This window comes from Hemitrygon akajei, chromosome 25, assembly GCF_048418815.1.
Source record: "Hemitrygon akajei chromosome 25, sHemAka1.3, whole genome shotgun sequence".
In the NCBI taxonomy this organism is placed as follows: domain Eukaryota; kingdom Metazoa; phylum Chordata; class Chondrichthyes; order Myliobatiformes; family Dasyatidae; genus Hemitrygon; species Hemitrygon akajei.
Genome location: NC_133148.1, coordinates 49,320,988 through 49,336,715, shown reverse-complemented (window position 1 = coordinate 49,336,715; position 15,728 = coordinate 49,320,988). Strand labels below are relative to the sequence as shown.

Sequence of the window (15,728 nt, the reverse complement as noted above, 5' to 3'; positions counted from 1 at the left end):
ATTCTCTGGTTCTCATCTCCAGCAACTTTAGTTTAACCAGCCCCCACCCCTACCCTGCAGCAGAAGCAAACCTTCCCACTAGGATATTAGTACCCCTTCAGTACAGATGCAACCTCTCTGCCATGATAGACGGAGGTTTAACTGCGCCTTTGCAATAGAACAGTTCCCAACAATGATACATTTCATTTAGTTAGTGACACACAGGCACCAGATGAGGAGCAGCAACCTTAGTGGGGACAAGGAGCCCTCAAACAGCAATCCGACATATTTGACACAGATATGACGTTTGGTAAGTGGTTTCAACTCTCAATTCTTTGTCAGATACCGTAGGTTCCAATTTCTTTGACCATTAGTTTACAGCTGATGCAGGAAGGGTTTAGACGCCAGTGATATAAAGACACCGATTTCTCACTGTGTGGGTCACCAACAACACCTCATGTTGAAAGTTCCTTATTTGCCATTTCCAAAAATCACAACCAAGACATTTTCAAGTTATATTTATTGAACTTGGATCAGTACATTGACAGATACAAAGATTTAATACATTGTGCAGTCCCAGACAGGGTTGAAATCCATTCAAACATGGCAGAAGGTCTGTGAATGTACACACAAACTCAGAGATTTGTGGTGAATCATGTTTGTAGTTTAATTTGGTTCTTGATCTTAATTTCATTCTTAGTTATTTTGAAAGGTCTAGATTTTAATCATGTTTTAATCAGCTAAATAATCCTCGCTGATAATTAATAATAATAAAACTAACAAAACTAGGGTTTCATGGATTGAATCACACAGTATTACACACAAGATTTAAAACTATCAGTCAGAACAAGTGAGACATTGACCAGGGTGGGTTTGCTGTGAGATTTATTGATGCTTCGGAACAGGTTGGTTGTGAGCGATTCATGACCCACCACACAGGAGAAAGTGGTGCCGCTCTTCCACTCCTCAGGAGAAACCTTCAGCTGACTGGTCATTGTGTTCCAGCCTCTTCTGGGGTCCTTGGTCACCGGCTGGTTCACAAACCCTGTCTTCAGAAGGGTGTCATTGGCCATCCAGGCCACATAGATCTCTGCGGGAGAGAACTTGGTGACCAGACACATCAAGGTCACAGTCTGATCAGTGTCTACCTCATCCGATGAAGGGGGGAGGAGGTAGACGTGAGGACGAGTCAGAACACCCCCTGGAACAGAGAGAATCTCAGTTAGAATGAATCTTCCAATAATTCCCTCCTTACCCGACAGATTCTGGTCTTGTACCAACATGAACAATTTCTAAATCTGGGAGACTTCACTTTATCTGAAACTAAAGGCTTTTCCCTTTCTGTTCATCGTTGGGATTTGTGGAGTGGAAATCTTGAACCTGCTGCATTTTACAGCTTCCAGCAAGGTTAGTCTATTCAGTTCAATCAATGGGAGTCACTGAACACAGCAACTCGACAGAAAGTGGAACTCAGCCCCTGGACTTGCATCATCCTGTGCTGTTTGTTCCATCTCCCCTGGAGCAGGGGTGGCAGTCTCAGCTGTGTACGTGTGAGAGGGAGTGAGAACCTGTGGAACTCTCTCCCACAGAAAGCACTTGAAGAATTATCATCTAATATATTCTCGAGTGGATTGTATATACGGTACTTCTTCATGTGAATGGCTCAAAGGATATCTGGAGAAAGCAGGAACAGGAATTGAATTTGGATGATCAGCTGAGAACAGACTGAATGATTGAGCAGATTGAGAGACCCAATGACCTACTCCTGTTCTCATTTCCTATAGTCTATCACCCTGCTTGATGGTGATAAATATGTCATATTACTGAGATCGGACTCACACTGAATTCTGTCCACACGTACCTGTGTCCTTCCTGATGGATTTCTTCACCGGTGTTGGCAAACTCTCGTCCTCTATCACACACGAGTACTCAGCCCCACTGTTCCACTCTGTAGCAGGGACTGTCAGTCTGCTGGTGATCATATCTTCAGCTCCATTGCTGTCTGGACCCACAGTCCTCACCCCATCTTCCCTCTTCCTTCCGTCCACCTGCCAGGTTACACTGAATCCCTGTAAATCACTGTGAACCACCTCACACAGAATGGTTGCTGTCCTCTTTGTCCAGATCTCTTCGAAGGAAGGTTTGCTTAAAGTGACTGAGGGGTGGGTATCTGGACATTCATCTGGGAGAAACGTCACAATTATTATTTCACCATTCCCCAATAGACGAGTTTGTCACTGACAAGACCAACATTTCTGTTCATCTCTGGTCAATGATTTGCCAGTCCCATCAAGATGAGATGAGACCAATCTACATTGGTGAAGAAAGGAATCTTCCCTAGGGTAGACACCCTGAGGGAATGTAAATGAACAAGATTGGCCCTTACATTGTTTTTGTAGTTTCATGGTCATTTGAACTGTTACCAGCAACTTATTAAAACAAATACAGAAAATAACCAGTATTTCAGATTGTGTCGGTGGAACAGGAGCAAAGTTTCAAGTGAAAATATTTCTGAAAATACACTTCATATTTCAAAATGGGAGTAGCAGAAAGATTTACTTTTTGTCACAAATGCTTAAAAATACCTTTTTTCCTCAAGGTGTAACTAACATTTGCCTCTGCATTGTTGGAATGTTGTGTGTTCAAGCCGCCCTCCAGAGGCTTCTACACATTGTCCAGGCTGACTATTCCCACACAGGAGCAGAGGGAGAGCTGCTCTGCTGGAAATTCAGTCACAACTGAGGCACTAATCGGAGGCTGGGATTATGTTCAAAGGCAGAGGGAGGGAGCATTTTGAAGACAAGTATCAGTGATCTCCAGAGTGCCTGTCCAGTGAAATGATCCAGATTCCCCTCAGATTATGAAAGTATTTTCTGGGATACACTTATTTCTATGGTGAAAGCCTGGATTATGTTGGTTGAATGCAGAAACAAACAGATGATTGGCCATTTTTCAGTGCCATTTGAGATTAAAAAGATTAAGGCGTTGAAGGTGAAGCTGAATTAGGAATTCGGCTCACTACTCTATGAGGGTTCACTCACCTCAGCACTGAACTGACTCTGCTGCCATCGGCACTCACCTCAGCACTGAGCCTGGCTCTGTGGCCGTGGCCTGCAGCCATCGGTCTCCTGGACCGGTTGCAGTGCTGAACCGGTGACGTGGCTGTGGATTTACTTTAGGGGACTCTGCGGTTCAGGTTCTGTGGATTGTTTGTTTAAATTTTATTGTTTGCACAATTTGAATTTTAGAATTATAGAGTTACACTGCATGGAAACAGACCCTTTGGACCAACAAGTCCATTCTGACCAAGATTCCCCATCCAAACTAGTCCCATTTGCCACTGTTTGACCCATATCCTTCTAAACCAGAGGTTCACAAACTGGGGTGCGCAAACCCCTTGGTTAATGGTCGGGGTCCATGGCACAGAAAAAGGTTGGGAGCCTTTCCAATCCATGTACCTGTCCAACTGTTTGTTCATTTTCACACATTGGATGTTTGACTCTGAATTCTATTGTGTTTCTTTGTTTTGTGACTGCCTGCAAGAAGAGAATCTCAAGGTAGTATGTGGTGCACAGACTTTGATGATAAATGTACTTTGTACTTTGAACTTTATCAGTTCCCTCAATTAACTAAGCCAGAACTACACTGTGATTTAGTGTTGACCTTGAATTCATAGCACAATGTAAACAATGTCGATGATGGTGTGAGTACCAGGACCTTACCTGGGACGTTCTTCACTTGCTTCTTGATACTGCTGTTGGAGGGGGGATGATTCACTATACAGCTGAAGACTGATTCTGTCTTCCACTCCTGTAAACTCACGGTCAGGAAGTGTCTGACACTGAAAGTCCACCCCTGCTCCAGAGCGGTCGGTGTAGCGCTGGTGTTGGAGGTGATCACGGTGCTGCCTTTCTTCCAAATGACATTTATTTGGTCCGGGAAGAATCCAGAGACCACACACTCCAGTGTGGCTGTTTGCCTTTTCTTGGTCTCTTCCTGAGGTGGAGGCAGCAGTCTGACCTTGGGACCTTTTATCTCGACTGGAAGAGACAAGAAAACAGAAATGTCAAACATTTTGACTCAGGTAACTAATGCTGGCCATTTAATCGCTGGACTCTTGCCCACCTTTGGTACTATTGGTCCGTGCTGACACTCGGGAAGATGAAGGAGATTCCTGAGCAGAGCACTCATACTCTACCCCACTGAACCACTCCTCCACACTGATCTGGAGTTCGCTGAGCACTCTGTATTGGGATCTATCCCTCTCCGCTTGATGGGTGTGAATTCCTTTAGTTTTCTCCTTCCCGCCCACGTGCCAAGAGATGTGGATATCTTCGGGATCTGTACAGAGAACTGTGCACTTCACTGTCGAAGTCTTGTCGATCAATATCTCTTCAATGTCGGGATTTTGAATAAAGACTGACAATTCTGTGGATTAGAAATGGAAATGCTCAGAATCTTATAGAGATATTTCTATTGGATGTGTTAGGTCAAGACAGATCATCAATACATGACAGCTGCATTTAATGCAAACAGAGTACATAAACACCCAGGACTGAATCACGTGTCTCATATTCCTGATTCAGAAAAGCAAATCAGAACAAAGGATATGCTAATTAGGTTTTGAATCCCTTTCTAATAACTGTACCAATTGGTTCACTGTGAGACAGAGAAGCATGCAGATTTCTCAGCAGAGACACAGCTCAGTATATTCTTTGCTTGGAGACTCAGTGCCATTGATCAGTATCAATGAACACTGTGAATCAATGAGAATCCCTTTCTCCACCTGGGCTGAGCCTGGAATTCACTCAGCTTAATAACTTCACATCCTGACATTCCAGTCTTACTGTGGCTGTGCCTCTCCTCATCCCTGCAACCTTCAAACCCCACACAAACTTCGGAAAACATCATATTCTTTCAACTCTGCTCTTTCATAAATGGGCACTACTTCTGCTGGTACCTGTGATTTTAGCATTTGTGCTTACAAACATTGAAGTGAACATTAAACTCTTGAAATGAGCAGCCATGGTCAGAGTGTATCATTAAGTTGCTGGGCTGATGAACTGGCAAAATGGGTTCAAATCCCAACCTGGTGGATGGAGGTTTAAATTCAATTCATCAATGCTTTTTGGAATAGGAAGATGTCTATGGAGGTATTTGTAGTGTCATTCCCTGTGATAACTTCCGGAGAGAAGTCCCATCTGATCCGGCTGGTCTGTGACTCCAGACCTGCAGCAACATGGCTGAACCTGAATCACCATCAGGAATGAGGCAGCAAGTCCCTCAGTTCCAGAGTGATCAGTGATTGATAGGAAATGATAAATGAATAAAACAGCTCTTTGATCAAGTGTTGTGTCACCTGTCCTCTGGGTTAGTGTCGGATTTGTGTGAAGTTGTTGAGACCGTCTCCCAATGCACGATCTTCAGTTCACGGTCATTGCAGCTCTCTGCACTTTGTGTACACCATGTACACACTTGGTCACCTTCGGGCACATGGGTGTTTTTGTTCTTTGACATTTAGTGTGAAGGCTGATTGTGTTTGTGTCATGGTTGAGTCCTTCAGTGAGACTGTGAGTCAGTGTCTTTGTCTGAAGAAAGAGCAGATGTAACACACACTGTCCAGTCTGACTGGGATGGATCATCTGACAAAGTAAGATATGTATTTCTTAACCTTTCCCATTTCAGTAAGATTTTGAGCAATTTTCCTTTAAAACAGGAAGTCCATGCGTGCAGTCTAGATGATCATTGTTGTAGTGTAATATCACAAATCTGCAAACCTAGGTGTACACTGAAGGGTCACAGAATTGTGAATCCCAGTTTAATCAGCACTGTGATGTTGTTAAACATGAAATTCTGCAGGTTTCTCAGTTAGGTCCCATATCAGCCTGGTCTTGATGTTCAGCAGTCCCTGGGAAATGCGATCCTCTCATAAAATCTGACCGAGTCAAGATCACTCCCCTTATTGCTGAATGCTGGTGTTATTCCACAAGAAGCATATAATGCTGTCAACGCTTGGGTAATTCTATCAAAACATTCTCCTTTGGACAATTCTTGGGATCACTGAGTTTCCCTTTTGGACTGAATTCAGTGTCCAGCACATGGATCAATGTAATTTTGCAATCGAACAGGAGACTGGGTAGACCCCTGTGTCTTGTCTCACCAATTTGTCTTGTGCCCAACATTATCAAAGGGTCATCCGTTCTTTGACTGAGTCAATTTGGAGTTTCAGCCCCGTTCACCTTCATCACCTCATGCCTCACAGCCACTGGGTGAAAAACAGGTTCCAGTTCTTGCTGACTGGAGTCAGACAGGAGGGAATCTGGCCAAGGAAACTGGAATTGGGATCTGAGTCACACTGAAGCAACAATGTACACAAATGAATGAGAGTATGGACAACCAGAAGCACAAGAGATTCTCCAGATGCTGGAGATCTTGAACAACACACACAAAATGCTGAAGGAACACGGGAAGTCAGGCAGCATCTATGGAGGGAAATAAACAGTCGATCTTTTGGGCCGAACGGCTTCACCGGTACTGGAAAGGAAATGTGCAGAAGCCAGAATAAGAGGTGGGTGGAGTGGAGAGGAATCCATTCTGTCAGATGAGAGGTGAGACCAGGTGAGGGGGAAAGGGTGTGAATGGGGAGGGGGTATGAAGTAAGAAGCTGGTGGGGGGTAAGTGGAAGAGATAAATGGCTGAAACAGAAGGAATCTGACAGGACAGTGCACCATGGAGGAAAGTGTTCAAGAGGAGGAGAACAAAATGGAGATGATGGGCAGATGAGAAGTGATAGAATGAGGCGGTATCTAATATGGCGATTAGGGAAAAAAAGGGAATAAAGAACCGGAGTAGATTACTGGAGATTGCAGAAATTGGAACTCAAGCTATCAGGTTGGCAGATATCTGGATGGAATATGAGGTGTTGCTACTCCAACCTGACTTTGGCCTCACCAGGGCATTAGAGGAGACCATGGACAGACATGTCAGAATGGGAATGGGAAGTCAAATTGAAAACGGTGGCCTTCAGGATAGTAGAAAGTCGAATCAAAATGTGATTGGAGATGTAGTCAGTTTGAATAATGTGTTTTCTTCTGTTAAATTTCCATCCCAATGGATACCAGGGGCAGGTCTGGAATCCAGTAAGTAGATTGTAATGAAATCAATGACGAATTGTATACACAGCCAATCACTTTATTTCACACTTTCCTGCTGAACAATGATACTCTTGGGTTGAACCATCTGAGAATGTTGCATTGAGATTACTCTGGTAAAAGAACCTTGGCACAGGCTTCAAAAAACAGCTGGGACAGTTTCCACCTGGAAATGGAAGATTCATAGATTTAAGTGTTAGATATTTTCAGCTCTTTTCCCATGCTTGGAAAAAAGGGAGCCCCATATATTCCCACTCTCTGTCCTCTGTATATTGCATCCTATCGAGATGAGGTTGTGTCAGCCATGATAAATGCATGTGCTCTCTGAACCTGGTCAAGGATCTGAGGACACAAGGTCACAACATTCACTCGAGGATTGGGCATCAATTCAGAAATAATCCAAGCACCTACATTTCAGTGAGTGGACAATCGACAGATGAGTCTCTCAGGACTCTGGGGACTGAAGCAAATACAAAATTGCAGAGATATTTTTTGAGGAACTAACACTGAGAAGACAGTGAAAAGGGAACAGGGAGATTTTCTTCAGATGGTAAAGCATGGGACGTGAGCTTTGCTTTGTAACTTATTTTCAATATAACTACAAACAGAGACAACTAAAATTATTGAGGCACAATGGACAGGTGACCCTAATCTTACACCTTTCCTGCCCAGTAGATGGGGTTAAAGCTGCTGGTGATATGAGTTGATTCAAAGTGCAAAGATCATCTGTACTTCACTCAACCAGATTGACAGTAGGGACAGGAATTGTGTGGGAGTATCAGTTAGGTAGTTTAGTGCTGTAACTTAATTAATTTTTCTTCTGACATCACTCACCCTCTTGATACGTCATGTTGACCTGACCAATGAAACCAGAAGGTGCGTGCTTCACTTCACAAGCATATTTCTGTTTCTTGGTCCATTCCTGCACAGGCACTGTCAAGTAAGCGATTGTTTCAAATCCACCATCAGATCTCCGAGTGGAAGGGAGAACGATGCCTTCTTGGGCAGATCCAGCTTTTTTCCAGGATACTTTAATGTTGTCAGGAGAGAATCCAGATATCACACAGCCCAGGACAGCATTTGCTTGACTGTGGATCACCTCCCGGGATGGAACAAGGGAGCTGAGCTTCGGAGCTGGAACACATTTAATATCTGTCAGTACATGATTGCTTGGCCCATGTTTTTGACTTCATTGCCCCTCATCCCGGGCTAGTTCCCCAATTCCAGCCCTCTCAAGAATGTTGTTAATTTACAGCTGATCTGATGATCTGATGGCTCACACCAGTGAGTGGGAGGGCTGGGTGTATCACTTGGGCCTCCCAGCAGTGTGTCCCACTATGCTATGATAATGCAGAGAGGTGGGTCATGGGGTTGAGGTGCAGACCTGCCGTGATCTAATTGTTTAATGGAGAATGACTGATACCAGCTCCTGTGAGCAGGAGTACATGGTGTGGTACTGTTTCCACTGGTGAGTTTGGGAAACACAATTTTACTTTCAATGGGAAAGAAGAACAGATGGACAGGAGGGAATTATTTTGTTGTAACTGCAAAGGCTGGTTCAGATCTGTGAGAAGATGGTTAAAGAAGGGCAGTGGAGTGGATTCCTTCATCACATTCACCAGGGATTGCTTTTACCAGAAGAGGGGGAAGCTGCAGGGTGGAGGGGAAAGTGCAGGAGGAGTGGGGTAAAGTTTAAATTGTTGTTCTGTGTGCAGGGGTACGATGGGTCAGTGGTCTCTGTATGTGTACAGGAGCTGATCTGTAGGGAGGGTTTAGTGGGAGGGGTGGTGGAGAGGCTCCTGAAATTAGACAATGGATTGGATACAACGGAGGCAGATTCTGATACCCAGTTTCGCGCTCATATCGACTTTCATACGTTTCTCACTGCCATTGTAAAAGCAGAATAAAGGAGTTAGTTGCCATGCTCCTACATTATCTGACGAAGCTTCCTACTCCAGCTTTATGCTCTAACATCAGTGTAGCTTTAAATATAAATCATTTATCATACTAACATTGAGGTTTCTGGAACTCCACTGTCACCATCCCTGCCTTGCAGTAGTAGACTTTATTCTTCCAGTCCGCCGCAGAGACTTCGAGCAAGCTGCTCATCGTGTACTTTGAATTTTGCCCCAACACCGCCGGGTATTTCTTGATTCCTGTGGTGATGTCCCCACTGTTAGTGGACCATGTCTGACTGATGCTCTCCGGCTGATAGTCCTTGACCAGACAGAGGAGCCTGATGCCTTGGTCAGATTCTCTGTTGCAAGAAGGTATGATGTAGACTGATGGCACAGATTTGACCTCTGAAATGGAAAGAAATTCACAGATGGTTCCCTGAATAAATGCATTACCGACAGATAAAGGAGACGTTATATAAAGCAGTAATTCTCAAAATTATTCACTCCATCGAACAAAACCAATATCACTTTAATACTCAGCTGTGAGTCTGTGTCGCTGAGGTAGGAGGGTGTGGATCAATCCCACAGTGGCAACTTGGACACACAGTCCAGGCCAACACTTCAGTGCAGGACTGAGGCAGTGACCCAATGTCCGATTGGTCGGATTTCAGTCAAAATACCAAAGTGACAATCTGTCTCTCATCCAAATACAATTCCTGATTCTGAAAAGTCTGTTAGCCCCTGATTAGCAGAGTTTACAGAAGTAAGATTTAGAAGTAACTTATTTGAATAATTCTGATCAGTTCAGTGTTGCTGTTGATGAGAGGAGTGATTGGTGTGGATATCGTGGTACCTGGTCTCCAGCACCATGTGTGCAATATAGTGGAGGTTGGGAAATGGACTCTGCTTCTGAAATTCAACTCAACAGACTACATGATACAGCTGACAGTGCCTCACATATTTACCGTGTGTGACTGAGCAAGAATTTCAACCCCACTGAGGAAATACTGGGTCACCAGAGGGGAATGGTAAATTGCATCAGAAAGGACACAGCAACTGTGGAAATATATTAGTCCAGACTCTGTGGAGAAGTGTCGGCCAACACATGAGATTCCTGGGCAGATGGAGAAATCTCAAAATGCAGTTAGATGTAGGTGATATTCTCACTGAACAACCAGCCCAGAGAGTCCTGTGAGGAAATGCGGGTTGTGTCAATTCCCAGCCACTTAAGGTGCAAAATGCACTTGAAAGCTTTGGTTCTCAATTCATTTCACTGGAAAATGAAATGTATTGACTTACCAAGGTAGGTAAAAGTGTCAAGATCAATTAATTAATTGACCAATTGACAGGTGGATATGTTGAGGAGATGTGGTTTGACCAGTTGGCAGAATTACCTTGGACAGTGTTGTGGACGGGGTTTGTTTTGACCCACCGACATGACATCATTTACCTCATGATTGACTCTGTCAATGACAGATTGTTGCTGGTGGGTGAGGTTAAAATCACCCAAAAAGACTGTGTGGACACAGCAGAACATGCAGGAACTCTGGGAGTAGGAGACTAGTGGGAGAGTACGTGTCAGACAGTGTGAATTGCAGTAGATGAGGGCTTTGTTGTCCAACAGTAAGATGGTCAACAGACACACAGGCTTCAGATCAATTCTGCTTTCGGAAGGGCAGCAAACTCAATATTTGGAGTAGAAGTGGAGTGGTGGGAAGGTCACAATTTCATTCAGAAGCAAAATAATGAAATATTCACTTTACAGTCATCACTCTGGGATGAAGGGCATGAAATATTGAAATCTAGATTTCAAATAGAATAAATGTAAGTAAATAAATATAACAAGTAAATAGGAATCAATATCATTTAACTAGTCAATAACAACAGCTGCATTGTTTAGAACCATTTCCAGATGACTCTGGGGACTGTGAACTCAGAACATTTGCCTTCCTGAGCAAACACAGTTGATTCAGGTTGACAGGACAGGCAGAGCAGAGAAATGGTCCCTTTCTCAGTCCTTTCAGACTGAGCCTGAAACAACCAGTGAAATGCTGATGTCAGACTCCCCACCGGGGACACAACTTCTGTGAAACAGAGGGGCAAGCTGACCTGCGCTGTGGGTGAAGTGTCACAGGAGAAAAAGCACAGGGCACGGTGCCAACTGGACCATGTCCACACAAACCGGGCTGAATGGTGCTGGTTCTAACCTGCTGGGACTCTCCCCACACTGCTACATTGTGAAAGGTGGGACCCCGCTGGGGTTCTGGATGCTGGGGGTTTGCGGTGAGGTGTATCAGGGCCTCAGCATTAAATAGCCTCAAGCAGCACCCTGCTGGGACTCTGGGTCCAGAACACCCTGACACTTGGTGGCTGGTAGTAGGTACAGAGGAGATGCCAGGGGTAATTTCTTTTATGCAGAGAGTGGTGATTACATGGAATGGGCTGCCAGTGATGGTGATGGAGGTGGATACAATAGGGTTTTTTTAAGAGACTCCTGGATAGGTACATGGAGCAGAAAAATAGAGGGCTATGGCTAACCCCAGGTAATTTCTAAAGCAAGAACATGTTTGGTACAGCATTGTGGGCTGAAGGGCTTGGATTGTGCTGTAGTTTTTCTATGTTTCTATGCTCGGTAATTGTGGGGAGGGGATTGTCTTGTGTCAATGCGGTCATGTAATTTAACAGATTTGAAATGTCTGGGAAACATTAAAATTGATGAAAATTCCTGTGACAACAATTAATTTAGCATTTTTTGCTTAAAACAATAAATCTGAAATGTATTAAAATATAATAATCTGCCAGAAATCACACCTGACTAAATCCTTTCCCAAGGCTCAGAATCCCCAGTCAGATGAATGGGGAATGTGATCCTTTGTCAGGTCCGGCCTGTGAGGGAATTATTGTGGTGGATTTCCCAGTGTTACCGTGGGAATTCCAGTAGGACCTGGTGTCATGTGGTAGAGTGTGGTAATAGCTCTGGAGGCATCTGTCACTCAGTAAATCCCGGGGTACAGTGGTCTGTGGAACTCTGGGACTGACTCCAGTGTAAGTGGCTGAACACTGGTGATTCCCTTTGGAATCGCCAGCCACAGCCAGCACCATTTCACCCACACTGTCCTCAGCCTCCCAGGTACACAGCAGCTCAGGAACGAGCTGGTCAGCTGAGGTCTGAGGAACCTCACTGCTCTTTATCGTCGTTAACCCTTGAAAACAACAGAATTGCTGGACCAAGCATCTGGGACCATTTGGACGACCTACAACCAAACAGTGTCTGTCTATTCATCTACTGCACAATGAGGATTCAGATGAGGAGTTCCCAGTGCTGGGGAGCTTTAGGAATTTTAGGCTAAAAGTGACCATTCCCTTTCAACATCACCCAGACTACATTGCCATGTTGTAGTTCAGTTTGTGGGAACAAGATGCAGACAAGTTGGAGGTTTATTCCCACATATGAAGTGACTCATTGGGTTGGGAAAGGCTCTGGGATGTTCTAGAGCTGCAGAAGTCAATGAAAAACACTTGTTTTCCTCAAAATAAATTCAGTAAAATAAAACTGGAAGCAGCATAGTTTCCAGAAATCAGACTGACAGAGTCTGGAGAAAGGCCACTGATGTGAAACATTAACTCTGTTTCTCACCCCACAGATGTTCCCTGAGCTGCTCAGTGTTGGCAGTCGGTGAGATTTGCAGCTGAGGATCTTTTACATCCCGGGACCAGCAGGTGGTAAGTACAGTTCTGTCTGGATCAGTGTTCCTCTGGGTCTTTATAAAAACACCCATCAAACTGACAGCAGGGTGCTGGTGTTTAGAGGGGAACTGGATCTGGGTGGGTCACAGGGTGCTGGGGTGAAGAGGGGAACTGGATCTGGGTGGGTCACAGGGTGCTGGCGTGAAGAGGGGAACTGCATCTGGGTGGGTCACAGGGTGCTGGAGTGGAGGGGAACTGCATCTGGGTGGGTCACAGGGTGCTGGGGTGAAGAGGGGAACTGGATCTGGGTGGGTCACAGGGTGCTGGGGTGAAGAGGGGAACTGGATCTGGGTGGGTCACGGGGTGCTGGGGTGAAGAGGGGAACTGGATCTGGGTGTGTCACAGGGTGCTGGGGTGAAGAGGGGAACTGGATCTGGGTGGGTCACAGGGTGCTGGGGTGAAGAGGGGAACTGGATCTGGGTGGGTCACAGGGTGCTGGGGTGAAGAGGGGAAAGATCTGGGTGGGTCACAGGGTGCTGGGGTGAAGAGGGGAACTGGATCTGGGTGGGTCACAGGGTGCTGAGGTGAAGAGGGGAACTGGATCTGGGTGGGTCACAGGGTGCTGGGGTGAAGAGGGGAACTGGATCTGGGTGGGTCACAGGGTGCTGGGGTGAAGAGGGGAACTGGATCTGGGTGGGTCACAGGGTGCTGGGGTGAAGAGGGGAACTGAGTCTGGCTGGATCAGCCGAGAAGAAATTTGCATTGAAATGGCACTTGGGAATCTGTACAAAATAATCGATGGTGAATCTACACATTGGGGAAGACTTGGTCTGATTTTCATCTGGATTGTACTAAGTGGATACAACATCGGGTAGTATGAACAACAGATGGGAATTTTATTTATTCAATTAGGATCTGGGCTTTGCCAGTAAAGTCTGAATGAATTACACATCTGAGCTGCCCTTCAGAGGGCATTTAGAGACAAACACATTGATGGGTCAGGAGTCATAAATAGGCTCAAAGGGTAAGGATGAGAGATCTCCTTCCCTGAGGGACATCAGTAAAACTGAAGGGTCATCATTACTAATGACTGGATTTAAAAACAATACCAATTATTAAGATGTTGGAAATCTGACCACAGATCCAAATCTGTTGCAGATTATGATGAACTGAGTTTAGATTTGTCAGTTTTGTTGTGGTGGTATCCGTGGACAGTTCATCCATCCCTCTGCACTACTCATCTGCTTTGATGTACTGCCCTGTTTCCCATCATTCCAAATCCAACCTTGTGCCTGTCCATTGGATCACTGTGTCCACGGTGTCCTGGACAATATTTCTCCTTCAATAACATCACCAGAACAGACTGTCTGATCGTTCTCACCTTGCAGTTTGTGGATTCTGCTGTGTGCAGACTGGCTCCACATTCCCGACTCTACAACAGGCCTGTACTTTGAAACTACTTCATTGCCTGTGAAGAGCTCGGGGACACCATGAAAGGTGTCTGTAAATGTCAGCACTTTATCTCACAACCACTTTTACTGAATCACCAACAACACTGGTTAATGTAGGGAAGCACTTGTTAAACAAACCCAGTCAGTGGATGGAGGGTGGCAAGAAATTAGAGCAGTTGCTCCGTCTGTGAACTGAGAATAAGCAGTTCATTTGAACAGTAAAGTTCAACTCGTGTCCCATGAGCGTGTGATGGGACAGGTTGGAGGAAGCTTCACTCTGTGTCTAACCTCTGCTGCCTCCGCCCTGGGAGGGATGGGACAGTGCAGAAGGATCTTTGTATCTAATCTGTGGCTGCCAGGACAGGACATGGGAGCTGTAATCTGCATTTAACTCATGCTCTGTGTACTCTGGCGTGATTGTTGGAATCCCTTTGAGGAAGAATTTCCCAGATTTACAAGATAAATACTGATTCCATTGAATGACAGAGCAGAGAGTGAGGCCATTCATCCGATAGTGTCTATGCTTCCCTTTAGCTGAGCAAATCCAATTAACCCATTGGTCTCTCTGCTCTTCCCTGCATCCCTACGAAAGGCGGATCTCCTCCTGTTCCCTCTCTACACTCACTATTGGCCACCACCATCATTCAGGCAGTGTTTTCCAGATCACAAAGGTTCATCAACAAACCTTCCCTTAAATGCTCCCCTGTTACACATTATTGACTTGAACGCTTCCCTCCCCACCCCACCTGCAACACTCCCCCCTCCCACAAGTGCAAGGCTGCCTGGAATGTGAGAAAGAATTGTGATTTCAATTCCCTGCCTTTGTCACGAGGAGGACACGCAGGACACAAACACGTCTTCTTTAGATTCAATAAAATAGCGTTTATTACTCGCTACTCAGAAAATCGGGAAATCAAGGAGAACAAAGAGGAACACGAACCTCGGACTAGGGGACCAGGGACTTGGACAGTGGGAACTTGATTCACCGGCGCCAGAAACTTAGATACCATGGATCGCTGCAGCCAGAAACGTGGACACCAAAACACAGGACAAGGAATCTTGAACCAGGACTCCTTCAGATCAGGTAACGAGCCGGGACTCTTCTAGGGGTAGACATGGATAAGGGGCAGGAACGTCGAGTCAGGACTCCGCCTGTCTTGTTTGAAACCACACCTGATGTAACCGCAGGCAGGTTAAATATCTCAGTCCCAGGTTGAGCATTAGCAGTGTCAGACTACCCGCCGCCAGAGGAATTCTCCTGTTTCTTTGACTTCACCATTGGGGAAATATTTTCCAGTTTAGCAGAGAACGCTGGTGAATAGTTTGTTTCCTGGTGATCTCGAGTCACTCCTTGCAGCAGAATCCGGGGCACGACCTCTTCGCGCAAGCAACGGCATCGGAAGGCATTCATTACTTGGGGGCAGCCTCTGTTCGATAGGCTCTGCTTCCCTTTCCCTTCGCTGAGGAGCCTGGACTGCACTCAGGCGCAGGAAGGCGAATTGCTGGTACTCCGATGCAGGCTGGATGACTCTGGTTTGTTGTAGCAGCGCAATTTGTGAAGA

The 15,728-nt window shown here is 45.4% G+C and overlaps 1 gene segment (V, D, J or C); it reads right to left on the bottom strand.

Moving 5' to 3' along the window:
• Window positions 1-482: 482 nt before the first annotated feature.
• Window positions 483-5,006, bottom strand: LOC140716292 (Ig heavy chain C region-like). The segment is given in 5 exon segments: window positions 483-1,180; window positions 1,841-2,161; window positions 3,702-4,019; window positions 4,105-4,407; window positions 4,940-5,006. Coding segments are annotated over 5 exon segments (1,395 nt in total).
• Window positions 5,007-15,728: the final 10,722 nt, after the last annotated feature.